Raw genomic sequence first — 14,952 nt, forward strand, 5'->3', positions numbered from 1 at the left:
CTCTGTCCCGCTGTCTGTCCATCTGCAGACAACACAGTCCGGGGAGCAGGAAGGTGTAGGAGGAGTGCAGTGTCTGAAAACAAAACTGTGTGCTTCTACTCTCCCCCCCCTTCACTCTCTGGAACACGTCTTAAAGGTGCAAACCTTATTATTCAGCCTAAACAGAACGATGATGGAGGATAAAAGCATCATATAGTCAACCCAGGGCACACGTTAAAAACAGCAGCACAAATGACGCAAAGAAAACATGGCAAAAGAGGAAGAGGAGAGGCCCAATGAGGAAAGGAAGTGGTGAGACACTGGCACATCGAGTGAGCTGCACTCCCACAACCTCTAGGCTAGCAGGTCCTGGTGTCACAATCTCTTTTTTGGTTTCTTTTATTTTTTTTAATTTTTAAATTTTTTTTAAATCATCAAAATAAAATATATACAATTAAAATGATGTCATCAAGAATTAAAGATACAATCAAAAAACATTTATTTAAAACTACATCAAAATATCATATGTACATAAAAAATTAACATATTTATAAACATACAAAAATAATTACATCGGAATAATAAATGTACAGTTGTAATTATGAAGCTTAAAATATAAATCCTGTTTGTGAAAAACTCTTCAGTCAGTTGGCAGCCTCTTTCTGATCTTCGAGGAAAAACAGTTCTTCTGGACTGGAGGCAAGGGCTTGGTTGATAACAGAAACATCAGAAGCTACCAGAAAAAACCACTCAGCAAGACTCTATCCACTCAGGCCTGCAAAGTGGAGATACAAAACGTAACAGAGCCCACTAAGTGAATCTAAAGCATCTGAGGCACCATATTTCATGGCACAGACTTCCTGGACACTTCTATACAACTGCACAGGGAAACATGCTCCTGATGGCAGACACTTGAGGCAGGCCAGGGGAAATCCCTGAGCCATTCCCCAGAGCTGCCAGAGGCACAGCCTGGCCTCTGGGCTGCCCTGGGACAGCAGGGAGCCCAGAGCCCTGTGCTCTCCAGCCATGGCTCAGCTGCACATGCACCCTGCTGCTCCTCTCCCTGCCCCACAGCTCAGCAGCCCTACAGCTCCAGGGCCACTGGCAGCAGCACAGCTCCTTGCAGGGGGCACATGCAGGGCACAGCTGTTCCTTGCCAATGTGCACAGCCTCTCTGCACTGCCACAAGACCCTTCCTCCCGCCAGATGGTGGCCCTGCTCCCTGCTTACCTTTTTGGGAGGCACATCCATGCTTGGTCTTCACCTTGCCCTCAGTCTGGAGCTCCTTCAGGCCTTCCATGCCATCACTAGGAAGGGCGATGGAGAGAGCAGGGGCAGATGCACACCCTTCCTTAGTATTTTGTCATTTTCGGCACAGCTGAAAAGTCCCATCAGAGGTGTCCAACTCAGCACTTGGTCAGCTTTCTGGAGAACGTGAAACCTTCACCAGCCCAAAAGGCTGGAGAGGTTTTCCTGCACGTGTGGAGGCTTGCTCTCAGCACACATAATCAGCTGGGTGCCCATCACCTCCCAGAGGGCACAGGCAAGCTTGGTGACCTCAGCGCAGACGTTGGCGCTTTGCACCGGCAGCGCCTTGTTCTCCAGGCAGGACCAGAGCACGGGCAGGGCGTAGCGCTGCACCACTTCAGGGCTCCTGGCATGAACCCATTCCACAAGCACTGCCGGGACAGACACACAGCTCCTTACCCACCAGCCTCAATGCAAACAAGGATCTACCTCTGCTTTTGCTTCTTGGGAGCCTCTCTGGCCAAGATCAGTGAAATAGCACACAGAGCCCCATGACCCAGAAACAGGCAATGCAGCTGATCATCCTTGAAACAGAACCACCAACCCCTCCGGACTAATTTCTCCAACCAGAGACTTGTAGCTGTGGCAGACATTGTACCATTACTAAATTGTTTCACAATTTATGTCTGCATGAACAATGAATGAAACATCAAATTGCCTTCTCTTTCCATTGACAACTTGTCTAAACCCACACGGAATCTTTGGACATGCACCCTAGAGAGGCAATTGAGAGATTTCTAATAAAAGGAATGATTCCTTTTTGTAACTTTGATGTCAAGGGCCAAAAGTCTCATCTGGCTCTTCCCTTTGCTCCACAGCACACAGCAAAGGGCAGTATTAGAGCACACTTCAAAACTCCAGCCCACCAGAGATGGCTGCTGCTTGACAGCTGGATGAGAAACATCAGTGCCTAGCTGGTGTCTTTGGCAGAATGCTTTTGTGCCTTCCAACCAAGAGCTCTTTCAAACCTCACGGTGTCTTAGAGAATTACCCAGACCCCATTGCCCTGGCATTTGAGCATCTCCACATTTTAATGCCATTTCGCCTCTCAATGCTAATGGCATTTTTTCTTACAATGTGCACTGAAATAGAGGCATAGAGAGAGAAAAAGGCTACACATGGGACTGAAATTTAGCCGGAACACAAGTGTTTTCTCACATTGTCTCTGGAATCTGCTCTCTGCTCATTTTCTGAACTGAACTATATCAAACACAAACAAAAATTTACTACCAAAAGGCTCCTTGCATGGCAGATTTGGCTGAGAGATCAAAACCTGAAATGCTCAGGAGACCAGTCTTATTTTCTGATCAGGCAAAATGTTATGTACTAGCTATTTATTATTCTGTGGTGGAAGAGATTTCATTTTCTCTATGCTCTTAATCCACCAGCAGTCATCAACATTGAAAGAGCTCCTGAAAGTACCCCAAACCAATTCTGCTAAGCAGGAAAAGGGTTATGGCACCCATTTAAAAATGGGACTTCATTTGAGTTTAAATGCAATTAAAGACATGGTCACTGTGGAAGTTGAGAAGAGCCCCAGTGAGAGCTGAGCCCCGAGGCCGAGCGCTGCCCCATCTCAGATGCTGCACAGCTCTGCAGCAGCCAGGGAAAGCCTGCCAAATACACCTGCCTTGGCCATTGGGCAGGAGGGACAAGCTCAGCCCCTCCTGATGTGGAGGAGCTACTCTGCTCTCTGCTCACAGGCATTCCCTGTCAATACTCCCTCAGAGACCTCTTGGCTTACAAGGGGAGGCCATACCTGTGATGCACTCTGTCACTTCCAGAAGAGCTTCACCACTCAGTTTGCTCCATTGGTGGCTGAGCTCTTTCATCAGTGACACTTCATCTACAAGTGAAACACACGCTTCTGCTCACTCTTCTGAGGGCATAGGAGAAAGGACAGTGGGGAGGGAAAGGGCAGGGGCAACCCCATTTTATACAATAAAGTCAATTTCTGCTGATTTTTGAATCCTTTTCTTCTTTCCTTCCAGCCTACTTGGCAGGGTTTAAAATTCCAAAAGAAAAGCTCTCCTTTCACATGTGTAAATCCAAAGTTGTCTGCTGGACCAGGAGCTATGCTAAAACATTTCACACCAGGGACCTCAAGAGTTCAGTCACATGAAAGCAGTGCAAAGGTTTTGCATCCCAGAGCAAAAAGGAAGAAGCCCATACTTGGGACACAGAAAGGCACTGAGTCAGGCAGTTTGTGACTTCACAGAGCAGCTGAGGTGGAGAAAGTGGAAACTGCCCCTCAAGACCTGACTCTTCAACACTCCATTTGTCAGGCGTATTCCCCCAGTGTGGCATTTTCAGAGCTGACATAAATCTGTGTGGCAGAGGAATTTACAGCAGCCTTTCCCCAGGCAGGTATTTGCTATTGCCATCGTGCCCCATGCAAAGCGACATGTGGAACGAGGCATCATTGACAGCTGGACTTAGACCCATTTCTTCTAAAGAAATGAACTTGGTGAATCATCAGTTCCCCCTTGGAAAAAGAAGACAAATGAGGAAGGTGGGAAATAGGCAGCTAATGCCTCTAATGTAGAGCCTTCCAGGTGGCTGCTCTGCAGAAGCTCTGATGGGCCGGTGTCCCTTCATGCCAACAGCAAAGCTGTTCATTTGGCAAGTCAGACGGGGCCCAAGCAAACTGAAAAACCCCTTTGCCTCTGAATTGTAGCAAAGCTGGAGTCCAGGACTTGCTCTTCAGAGCAGCGGCACAGGGCCAAAGCAGCCTGGGACTGTTGGGAAATGCTGCTGCACATTCCAGCCTCTTGGGGATGGTGCATAAGGACTGCACCTGCACAGCTTCTGGTGGGTGTCAGCTGGAGCCTTCCACAGACAACAACAGCTCCCAAGGCACTCAGCGCTCTCTTGTGTGGGACAGACAGAGACACAGGTGAGGAGAGTCCATGCCAGGGCTCAGCCTTACCTAAATGAACAACAGATTGGCCCAGTGCGGTCACAGCTGCAGCATGAACCCCGGGATCCTTTGAGTTCAGGTTCCTTGTTATCCCTTCAACCAAACGGACCATCACTGGGTTCAGGGCATCTTCCAGGAGTGCAATCATTTCTGCCAGCACCTCCAGCGCCTGCTGCTTCACCTTCCTATGGGTGTCATTGATTCTCAGGACAAAATGATCAAAAATCTGTGAAGAGAACAAACAACATGAAAGCTGGATTAAAATGACCTTGTCTGAAGAGGGGATGTAGAAATGAGCACTCAGCAATATAAAAGATGAAATTGATCCTTTCTGTCAGGTCAGCCCTTGCTTGCACAATTTCACTGTTTTCCTGTGGGCCACTCACTGGAATGGTTGTGCAACCTGATGCTGCTTGAAAGATTTTCATCTGTTTTTGAGAGTTTTGGCTGGGGCCAGAAAAGTTCCTATGGTGTTTCTCTCCACCTATAAATCATTAAATCAATTCCATTTATTAATTCAAAAGGCTACCTTTGCTTTTGAAGTATGGAAGCCCATATTTACCATGCCCATTTTTCTATACAGTTGCCTCAAGTACTGAGGGCAGTTACGATTTTGCCAAAATTGTAGCGGGAGGAGATCTAATTTTTTTTTGTCTGTCTCAGAACCTGCTTCTGGAGAAGGACAGGGCTCTGGTCAACTCTTCCAGGATCCAGACTAATTCTTTAACTAAGAGGTAGATTTCTGAAATGTAATGTGCTCTACAGCTCTCATTAGAGCAGGTTCAGTCCCTTGACAGCCACAGTATCAGGCACCATTTTCTGGAAAAAGGGAAAAAGCAGCTACTGGGAGAAGAAAGGATGGATCGGTCCTTAGTGGTTTTCCTCTTTTTCCAAAGAGAAAAAAAGGCCCCCCAAAAAGAAGGGTGAGCACTATCTTTACCAAGAGGAATAGGGATGAGGATGGAAATGAGAGCCAGAGTTGTGCCTGTGCAAGACAAAATGGAGTTTACAGAAGTGTCCTTTTAAAAACATTTTGTTTAAACCAACCCAGCCTGATACTTCTCTTCCCCATGCAAACCTATTTTTCGTCTAGAGAATAATTGCCATGCTTTCAATAGCTGGATTGCCTTCACTTAACCCAACTGGGAGTAGGAGACAGCAGCAGTTACACCAGCAGAAAATTTCGGCCATCATCTGATGAACAGCAGGAATAGGCACCTACCAGACAAATAGAGTTGGACTGAAAGAACTTGTCCTGAAGCCTGGACCTCAATTGCATTTGTCTGGGTAAGAAGGACCAGCCTGTCCCAAACAGCCAGGATGTAGTAGTGCCAAGACACACTGAATTAACTTTACTTCCCCAGGCTTGGGAAAGGAGCTAAAGGAAAGGAACCATGAAGATATCCTACATACTTGGACAATGTTACTGGAGATCAGCTGGGGGCTGGTTTTGCACAGATCGAGGAGGAGTGCCACTCCTTCCATCCGTGTCTGAAACCCCTTGGCTTCCAGGAGATGGTAAAGCTTCTGCAGTGACTCCCTTCCTTCCACAGTTGCAGGTAACGTGACCTGGGCTGTTGGACGGTGGAGGAGGCGCCCACCAGGGGCAGACTTCGCCCTGGAAAACAAAACCAAATTAGGACCTGTTCCTGGTAATACCTTCAGTTAATTATGAGCAAAACATCCGGAGGAGCTTTCCTAATGATGTGATTTCAAGCTAGAAAATCATGAAGCTCTGAGGAACAACGTGGACCTCATCACAATCATTATGGGAGACAATCTGCAAGTGACATTCTCACCACTGCTCACTCAGGAAAACCAAGGATGAGATGCATCTGATCTATCTTCAGATGCCTTCCAAGGCACACATTGCTTTGGGGGGAAAGAGAGACGCTATTTCCAAGTTTAAATGCCTCCTCATGTGGCACATGTGTGTTTTATAATAAGGAAAGTCATCACTCTGAAGAAGGGTCTCTACACCAGGCATGACAATCTGGAAAAGTAGTTCAGATGCATCTGAACAGATGAACAGGGGCAAATCTGAAGGATCCAGAAAATCAGGAACAGAGATAAGAACAGAAGCCAGACATGCCAGAACTACACTCACATTTCATTTGCTTCCCTAGAGACTAGATGTACAGCTTAACAAACCCCTTGGGAATAATCCTCTGGGATCAACCTGTCTCTTCCATGAGCATGGGAAGATGCTAGCCATGCTACTGAGGCATGTGGTCACCTTCCTGCCACCACTGAGCGTGACTGAGCTAAATAAATCCCCTCTGGAAAAAGAGGAGAACAGGTCCAAGTAGCTCTGCCACTGGCATGAAGAGACAGCAAGGACCAAATTCCTGTCCTAAATGCTGATTGCTGCACAGGGGGAAATAAACCAAACACGCTCTCCATCAAGCAAACCATATGAAGGACAGGAATACCAAGACAAAAAGTCCACATTGAGACACCTGTTGACCAAAATGGCTCAGGAATTGCCTTGCTCCTTACTACTCAATCTTGGTACTGTTTGAGGGTAAGAAAACCAGGAATCAGCCAGGCCAAACCACATGGATGGGAACTGCTTGTCTGGGGAATGGCATCCTGCTTCTAAACTGGGACTTCTCATTAAAACACCCATCTACAAAGGACTCCATTTGGATGAAAAAAAAAATCCTGTTTGAATTTCCTTGTCTCAAGCCAGGCAGCAGAGACTTGGCCCTCTTCAAGCCTCCACAGCACTGCCCTTGCTACTGCAATGGATTGTCTGAGCTGCAACCAATGGGTGTCTTTGTGTCACCCAATTCCTGTGGAAAGCCCTCCAGAGAAGTTGTGTTCAACACAATGCAGAAGTTGACATATTTTGTCCTAGAGCATTTGTAAGGAAGGGAAACAATCTCTGGCACTGGCCATCTCCAGCAGAAAGATTTGCCTGAGGAAGAGGCATGTAGAGCTTGACATGTGCTTTGTCACATCTGACAAAAGTGCTCAGTACCGTTTGCTAGAGGGCAGTGGGGCCTGGGGCTTCTTTGGGCTGTCGTTCCTCTTCTCCACGGGCTCCTTGACAGAGGGGCATTCACCCTTCTGGTTTTCCATCCCCTACAAAGACATAAAGAAACCCCATGAATCTTTAGAATATAAAATAGGAAATGCCCTCTTGAAAACACAAGTTAGAACCAGGATCACTGCTACCAAGGCTTAGGGAAACATTTCCTACCATACAGAAATAAACAGACCAGAGGTTCAGTGATGCCAACTCTTTGATTTCAATAGCCCAAGGCAGGTTATGGGTGCTACCACACTGAGCAGCAGTCTAAAGTCCCAAATTCATTAGTCTTGAGCACAAATGGGAATGATGCAAACTGACAGGCAATGAGTGGTCTTAGAGGAAAAAGTTGGACTCTTTGGAGGTTGGCTCAATGTGTTGGAAGTTGATTTGGTTCAACACTTACTCTCTCTGCTCCTGCACCAAGGCACACTCCCTTCTGTAATGTAGATGAAAAGAATAAAATCCCCCCCAAACAAACACATGATTTTCCACTGGATGCTGCTGAATTCACCAAGCTTCTTCCAGCTACACATGGCTCGACAGCAGGGCAGTATTCCCAAAAGACAGACAACAACTGTAGTAACTAGGATTGACTTGGACATCTTTGGTATATTTGGAAATTTTCTTGGCACTGCTGCTTCCAGTCTCTTTTGCAAAGAAGACTCTGTTATGTTCAGAAGCACTATTCTCACTTAATTGCTTTACTGGGGGCAGAGTAGGGAGAGTGTGGTGGGGGCGTACACGTGAGTGTAAACCCATTTTCCCTTCTTTCCATTTGCTCTTTGTAACCACTATTGAAAGTATTCAAAACCCCACTTTTCCCCTAATAATAGCAGTTCCTCTGTGGTCTGCAGATGAACAGACTGAGGATTAACAGCTCATTCCCAGGAGCAAAATGATTCAGCAGAAGTGGAATAGGATAAAGACACATTGGGTATGTTTGATCTCGTATTAGCAGTGGCAATACTTGCACAAAGGAGATATTTCTCCTGTCAAGGACTTACCTTCTTCTTAATTCTGGTCAGAATATCTTCCAGGTCATGCGGGGAAAGGGATTGCTCCAAAAGCTTTTTAAATTTTTGATTATTCAGCAACATCTTCACCATCTCCTGTCCACAATGCCTAAGGAAGGAAGGAAGGAAACAACAGAAAATGAAGAAAGGAAGAGTGTTAACAGAAGAGGCTGATGCCTTAAACTCATCAGGTGCAATTCTTGCATGAGAAGCCATTACCTACTCAGCAAAGAGGGAGATTTACCTCACTTGACACTGCACAGTCTTGTAGCTGAACACAAGGGGCAGGAGGAGAATGTGGGGCAAGACAAAAATACCATTTCTCTCTGAAACTGCAGGTGGGCTTCTGTGGGATCAAAGGATCCCAGGCAACAAGCAAAACACATCTGCTTTGTTGTCAGAGCCTGTTAGCAGTGTCCTGCTGCCATTGCACAGGAATTTACCTTTCTCACCTCATGATTGCTTTTGATTATTCTATATTATATGTATGCACAGGGTCAGATAGTTGCTCTGGTGCTCTTGGTAGCTATTAATGGGAATTTCATCATCAAAGTAAGGGGATTTTGGTGGTTTGGGGTGATTTTCCTACTAGGAAACTACGGTTTTCTTCAAGAAGAACTTTGGAGACCACTGAACCACACATAACAGCATTCTAGAAATCTGCAGAAGAGGTTTAGAAAGACTGAATACATTGGATAAAGATCCCTGAAATATTTCTAGGGAAGTCTTAAGTTAATGAGAAACAGATGTTTGGGATCCTTCAGTGATGAACATTAGCCAACACTTTGGCATTCTTGTGCACCTAAGGCCAATCAAAACTGTTGGACTGGCTAATCTGAGCTCTTTTGATCTCAGTAAAGAATCCTTCAAGTCACAGGAAGTTGGCAATGCTCCTTCTTGCTGGCCAGCCTCAGGTTACCCAGTACAGGCATTTCCCCAGGCAGCCCAGAGCAGCAGTCACAGCACCAAGCATGACAAAGCTCAAGAAGCGTTTGGACAATGCTCTCAGGCACATGGAGTGACTCTTGGGCTGTCCTGCACATGGCCAGGAGCTGGACTGGATGACCTGCATGGGTCCCTTCCAACTCAGCATATTCCATGATTCTATGCCCCTTAGCCACACAGTGAGGTCGCTCATTATTTCCTTGAGTTTCCACTCTTTTGTGGTTTTACCCTTAAAGCCAAACACAAAATGATTTTCCTGGTTTTGGAGGTGAGATGAAGATCATTACCTTGTGTCCTTGTGACAGTCCTGAGCCAGTCTCCCTGCCACGTGTGGGAGCCTCTCAGCCCTGGGGATGCCTTCGAGCTTGGTGACTCCCATTTTCTCCATCAAGGACAGGAGGAGTTCGGCCGCGCACTTCCGCACCTGGACGTAGCGGCTCCTGGGAAGGAGAGAGCAAACCCTGGGCCACAGGGACAAGGAGCAGCAGCAGCACAGGCCTTGGCCAGAGCGTGCTCCCTGTCCTTGCTGGGGGAAGGAGCCTGGGCTCTCCCTGCACCTTCCAACACCTGCAGAAGGTTCTGTCCTCAGAGAAACACTAAATTGGCATTGTACAGAAGGACTGCCTGCACAGAAGAGTGAAGAATTCAGTCTCCCTACACTAGCTGATACTCCATTTCTTTCCCAAAATTTACTCAGAGAAAGATTAAAGTAATAGATCACATATGAATTATTTAGAAATTAAGGACAATTCATGCTGACCCCTCAGAGGGCACCCACTACACAGAGTTGCAGCAGGATGAGGCTCTTTCCACCGATTCATCCCCAAATCTGCAGACCTCTGGAAAGAAAGAAATGCAGGGCAAACACACTGTGGGGCGTGAAGTTGTGGAATATCCAACAATGCAGTCTGTTTCTTTTGTAAAGCTTGGCAAGGAACATCTGAGTGTTTTACCCTGTTCCAAGGCTGAGGAAAAGGTGGCAGGCATTTGAGCCAGGTTGTCCTGATCTAGAGACTGTCTCTTGGGAACTATCAGGCCCAGCACCAACACTTAGGGCAGCATTTGCTTCAGCTGTCCCATGGCACTCGGCCTGTGAAGGTGCCTGGAAAGTGAATCATCATCTCAAGGCTAACATGAAACATCATTTTGAATAGAAAGCAGAGCTCTTAGGCCAGGACACTCATACAAAGTTCTAAGGCCAGGACACTCATACAAGACTCCTTTTGGCAGCAGCTGCACCTTCTGGGCAGGCTGTGCCACACCCAGCACATTCTCCCCCATGTGCTCCACACCCCTGCAAGGACCCTCCTTATTTCTCAGGTTAATGGCATCATGAGGATATGTGGTTTTCCCCAGGGACTCTGGGGTTAGAGCTGTGAAATATCCAACAGTGCTCATAGCTGCAATTGCAATTGTCCCTCTTCCCACAAAAGCACAAGGCTCTATCCTGAGCCTTTGCAGGCACTTTCACTTCGCCACCGTAACCCACATGTAGGAAACTCTGACAGACTGGGAGAACTCCAGGAAGCAGCAGGAAGCTGAGACAGAGGAGCTTTAGTTTGGATATCAGGAAGAAGTTTTTCACCCACAGGGTGCTTGGGCCCTGCAACAGGCTCCCCAGGGCAGTGCTCACAGCACCAAGCCTGACAGAGTTGAAGAAGCATTTGGACAACAATCTCAGGCACACGCTGTGACCCTTGGGTTGTTCTGTGCAAGGCCAGGAGCTGGACTGGATGGTCCTGATGGGACCCATCCAACTCCCCATATTCTGCAGTTCTGCAACTCTGTGACCTAATGGGCTGCAGGAGGGCAATAATAGGTGACAAGAGGAAAGAAATGAGATTGATGGGACAATCAAGTCACTGAGTCCACAGAAGATGCAGGATACAGGACCCTTCCCTCCCACCATTCCCATTCTCTCTCTCAGATCCCTTCCCCCACCCACACACCAGAAGGTAAAGAACATCACTAAAAGAAGAAGAACCTACTTGACTCCCCTGTCCATGAGAACAGTCATTGCTCGGGCAGGAGTCACGTTCTCTACCATCATCCCCAGGCTCTGACAGGCTGCCTTCTGAATAAACTCTGGGGAGTTCCACACCATGGGGAGAAGGACCGCAGCAACCTCATCCGCCTCGGAGTCCATGTCCTTCTTCAAGATGGCAAAGAGCTCTCCCAGAGTGACGATTGCTGAGCAGGACACCTTGGACCGGAGGTTGGTCACCTGGGGAAGTCATGAGGGGAAACGTAAGAATCACCTTGAAAAGAAAACCCGTTTCCTTAGACAAAACTCCCACAAAATGACAGCATGTCCCACTGTATATAGAGGAACATAAAAGCACAGGAAGAGCAGAAGAGCCCAAACACAGAAAGGCACTTAGTCTGGCACCAATTTCTGGCTTCACTCCTGCTTACTGCAGGCATAAAAAAATATCTTTCACTAAAGTCTTCTACTTAACGCTTCTACAATGTCAAGTGCTTTGATTTTAGGCCCTTTGTTTTGAAAAACAAAGAAGCAAAAAAAAGTAAATAAAAAAAATAAAGGCATGCTTTCAAACCATAAAGGCACAAGTCATAAAGATAAAACAGTCAGGCACTCCTGTTCAAAACAGCAACACTTTTAGTTGAAGCCCTCAGACAGGAAACACAAAACACAGGCTCAGAGCTACAGACTCATTTGCAGGGTTCAATTAGACCTTGGGCAGAGGTTGGGACTCTGGCATAGAATGTCATTAGTGTCTCCGATTCTGCCTTGCATTATAATGGCACCACACTCAAAGACAAGTGCCAGCTACCCAACCTGCCAGTGAATACAGCTGCACATACACACAGATCCTACAGACAGCTGACAGACATTAGAAGGTCTAAAACCAGAAATGAAGGCAGTCCCTGAGCACACATGGAGATGAACAAGCACATATCTACTCTACAAGCTGTGTATGAAGTATGGGGGACAATTCAGAACAATGTGCTCACCTCGCTGGTAGCTGCCAAGCAAATCTCACGAAGTCGACACAGCAGGACTTCTGGATGGGACTCAGCCAGCCGTGGGATGTTGAAGAGTCCCTTCTGCTTCAGTTCCCTGAAAGACAAGTACCAAAAAGATTGATTTTTCTCTCTACCCAAGAACTAGGCAGCACCCTCTGAAATGACCACGCTGGCAGCTCAGTCAAACCATGGGAGGTGCTTCTCAAGGAGCACTTAATGAAAATCATGGAACCAATTGCCACAGGATGCTGTGGCTGTTAAAAAGCATACACAAATCCAAGAGGCAAAGAGAGAGCTTTCAGAGTGTTCATGTGTGGCCTTTCTGAAAATCTCTGCTATTAAGTCCCTCTGTCACTGCTTCCTAGAAGCTCTGAGGCTGGGACATGCTGCTGTTACTTGTCACCTCCCTGTACCTGTCCCTGAGACACAGTCCCATTGGGCTATTCCTGAGACAGTATTTTACTTCTTTGTCAGCCCCAGAAGGCAGTTCAGCCCTGAGAGTCTGCACTGCCACTCTGGAGCCGAGTTCCCACTCTACAATCTAGGCCTTGTGTGTCACCCACTCCACTCCACCTCACACATTCCCCAAAAAAGCATCAGGATATCGTCCCAGAAGATTAAGATTCCATCCCTGGGCAAGAACTGTTGAAACTCTGGCTTTTCCCACAACACTCCTACCTAAAACAAGCCCCACAACAGCAACATGTTATTTAAAAGGTTCAAACAACTCCATCTCTCAGCACTTGCTTTGTGCAGGCCCTCAGCCTCAGGAAGGTATGTGAGGCATCAGGGCTGCAGCACAGGGCTGGTGACTGATCCCACAGGCACCCAGAGTGTCATCAGGACCCCCCCCACACCTACAGAAGCTCTCTGCACCTCACAGGACACCAAAGAGAAATGGGGAAGAGAAATCACAAGAGAAAGGGCAAAGCAAAGGAGATGCATCGTGGCCAATTTTTCATGTTGATTCCTGTGAGAATGAAGCATCCACTAGTGAGGGGATACTAAACCAGACATCAAAAAGACAACCAATACCACCTCACATTTGTAGGGTTATCACCTCTGGGCCTCCTTCTGTCTGTGTAGAATTTTGGGACACATTGTGAGTGTTGACAAAACATCTCAGGCCCATACGAAGCAGTGAGAAGGAAAAATTGAATTCCAAAAGTGCAAGATTCCTAGAGGATTTTATTTCTTTTTCCTTCTCTTCTGCCATGAGCCCTTCAGGAGTAATGGCAGGCTGAGGGACTTGAAAGCACAACTCAGTCCATTTCTTAAGAAGAGGAGCTCCCTGGAGCTGCTTCTGGGACTCACATGCACGCGTCCCTGCCATTGCTGACAGCAGTGGGAGCAGAGAGGAATCTTACTCAGTCCCACTGGGCCAGGGGCCCAAGGCACCCAAATCTCTACACTCAAAACTGCTGCCATCCTGCTTCTGCCTTCAGCCAGCAAATCATCTCATCCCACAGCTCACTCTCTTCCCACAACATTTCCTTTGCAGCTCCAAGGAGCAGCAGGCAAAGCCAGGAAACAGCACGGACCTGCTGCAGCTGCAGCGCTGCTGCAGAGCAAGGCCAAGAAAAGGCTGCTCTCCAATTTTATGCTCTCCCTGCTCTGCAGGCCTTTCACCAGTGCCCTTTGGCCCTCTGGGCTCTCGGGGCTCCAAGGAATGAGCAAGACACAAAAGCTTCTGACCGACCTTAACGCTCAGAGGGACACAGAGGGAACGGGGCCTTTCTTACCAGTCATCACTGCCCAGCATGGACAGTGCCTCCTGCAAGGACTGCTGTGGGTCTGAAAATGCTCCGTCCTTCTGCCCATGCCCACGGAGTGGCTCCTCTCGGTGCTTGGCACCAGTGGCCATCTGCGGGGTCACTGTAAGGAGAGGGTCGGCCATGGGCGCTGCAGCCCTGGGCACGGCACCCGCCATGGCGTGGCCTGCAGCCCCATCTCCCAGCCAGGGCTCCGTGTGGCACACGCTGCCACTGCCTCAGAGATTCCCTGCTTCCTGCATCCTGGGGCTCCTTGCTTGCTCCCAGCCTCCCCCAGCTGGGCACAGCTCCAGGCTGAAGCTGACAATTGCCCCCACAGCACCAGCTCCAAAGTGCCACAGGTGCCACAGCCAGCGGCAGCTTCCTGAAGCCGCAGAGCTCCCACTCCCTGCCAGACAGTGCCCACAGCAGGACTGGCCAGCCCAGGAGGGAACTCCTCAGGGGCCTCTCTTGTCTCAGCACCCTGATTTCCCCAGCCCTGTGGACAGAGGCACTCTGCAGCTCCCTGAGGGAAGGCCTGCAGCTGCCTCGTGATAGCACCAAGCCAAGCTGGAACAGCCCAGCCCTGCTGGACCGGGCTCTATCCCCACAGAGCAATGACCAGGGAACAGCCATACGTGACCCTTTACACCTCACAGCACGTCCGTTTCCATTGACTTCAAATATTCTAGACTATCAACTCCTGGAGTAACTCAAAAGTAGATTTGCTGTTCATTCTCAGGACAGACTATGGACCCAAGATCCTGGCTGTCCTGGCTGAGGCAGGAGGCAGTTTGTGTTCCTTGTACAAGAAAAAACCTCTGCAGGAAAAAGCTGCCATGGAGCAGGCTTACCTGAGGAGCTGCATGGGAAGCTGCCATCCGCACAGAGGGTGGGTGTACTGGGCACTAAGGGCACGTTGTCCTGCTTCCTCACGACCCTTTTCTTCATGGCACTACCAGGGTGTTTCCTCTGCACACCAGGAGCTGTGCCATTGACAGGAGGTGGGCT

General features: G+C 48.1%; 1 protein-coding gene across 1 annotated transcript in view; it reads right to left on the reverse strand.

Moving 5' to 3' along the window:
* LOC128946404 (TOG array regulator of axonemal microtubules protein 2-like) overlaps positions 1–14,120 on the reverse strand; it is a 43,716-nt gene extending 29,596 nt beyond the window's left edge. Inside the window, exons 1-9 of the mRNA XM_054290144.1 lie at positions 13,933–14,120; positions 12,179–12,284; positions 11,191–11,426; positions 9,627–9,642; positions 7,191–7,294; positions 5,621–5,825; positions 4,217–4,433; positions 3,047–3,133; positions 1,440–1,658 (exon numbers count right to left, since the gene is read on the reverse strand). Of these exons, the coding sequence (XP_054146119.1) occupies positions 1,440–1,658; positions 3,047–3,133; positions 4,217–4,433; positions 5,621–5,825; positions 7,191–7,294; positions 9,627–9,642; positions 11,191–11,426; positions 12,179–12,284; positions 13,933–14,120 (1,378 nt within the window). The remainder of the gene's footprint in view (positions 1–1,439; positions 1,659–3,046; positions 3,134–4,216; positions 4,434–5,620; positions 5,826–7,190; positions 7,295–9,626; positions 9,643–11,190; positions 11,427–12,178; positions 12,285–13,932) is intronic.
* Between the last annotated feature and the right edge of the window lie 832 nt (positions 14,121–14,952).

The sequence above is a fragment of the Melozone crissalis genome, unplaced genomic scaffold (assembly GCF_028551555.1).
Source record: "Melozone crissalis strain CALT ecotype California unplaced genomic scaffold, PUWL_Pcris_2 ptg000081l_1, whole genome shotgun sequence".
In the NCBI taxonomy this organism is placed as follows: domain Eukaryota; kingdom Metazoa; phylum Chordata; class Aves; order Passeriformes; family Passerellidae; genus Melozone; species Melozone crissalis.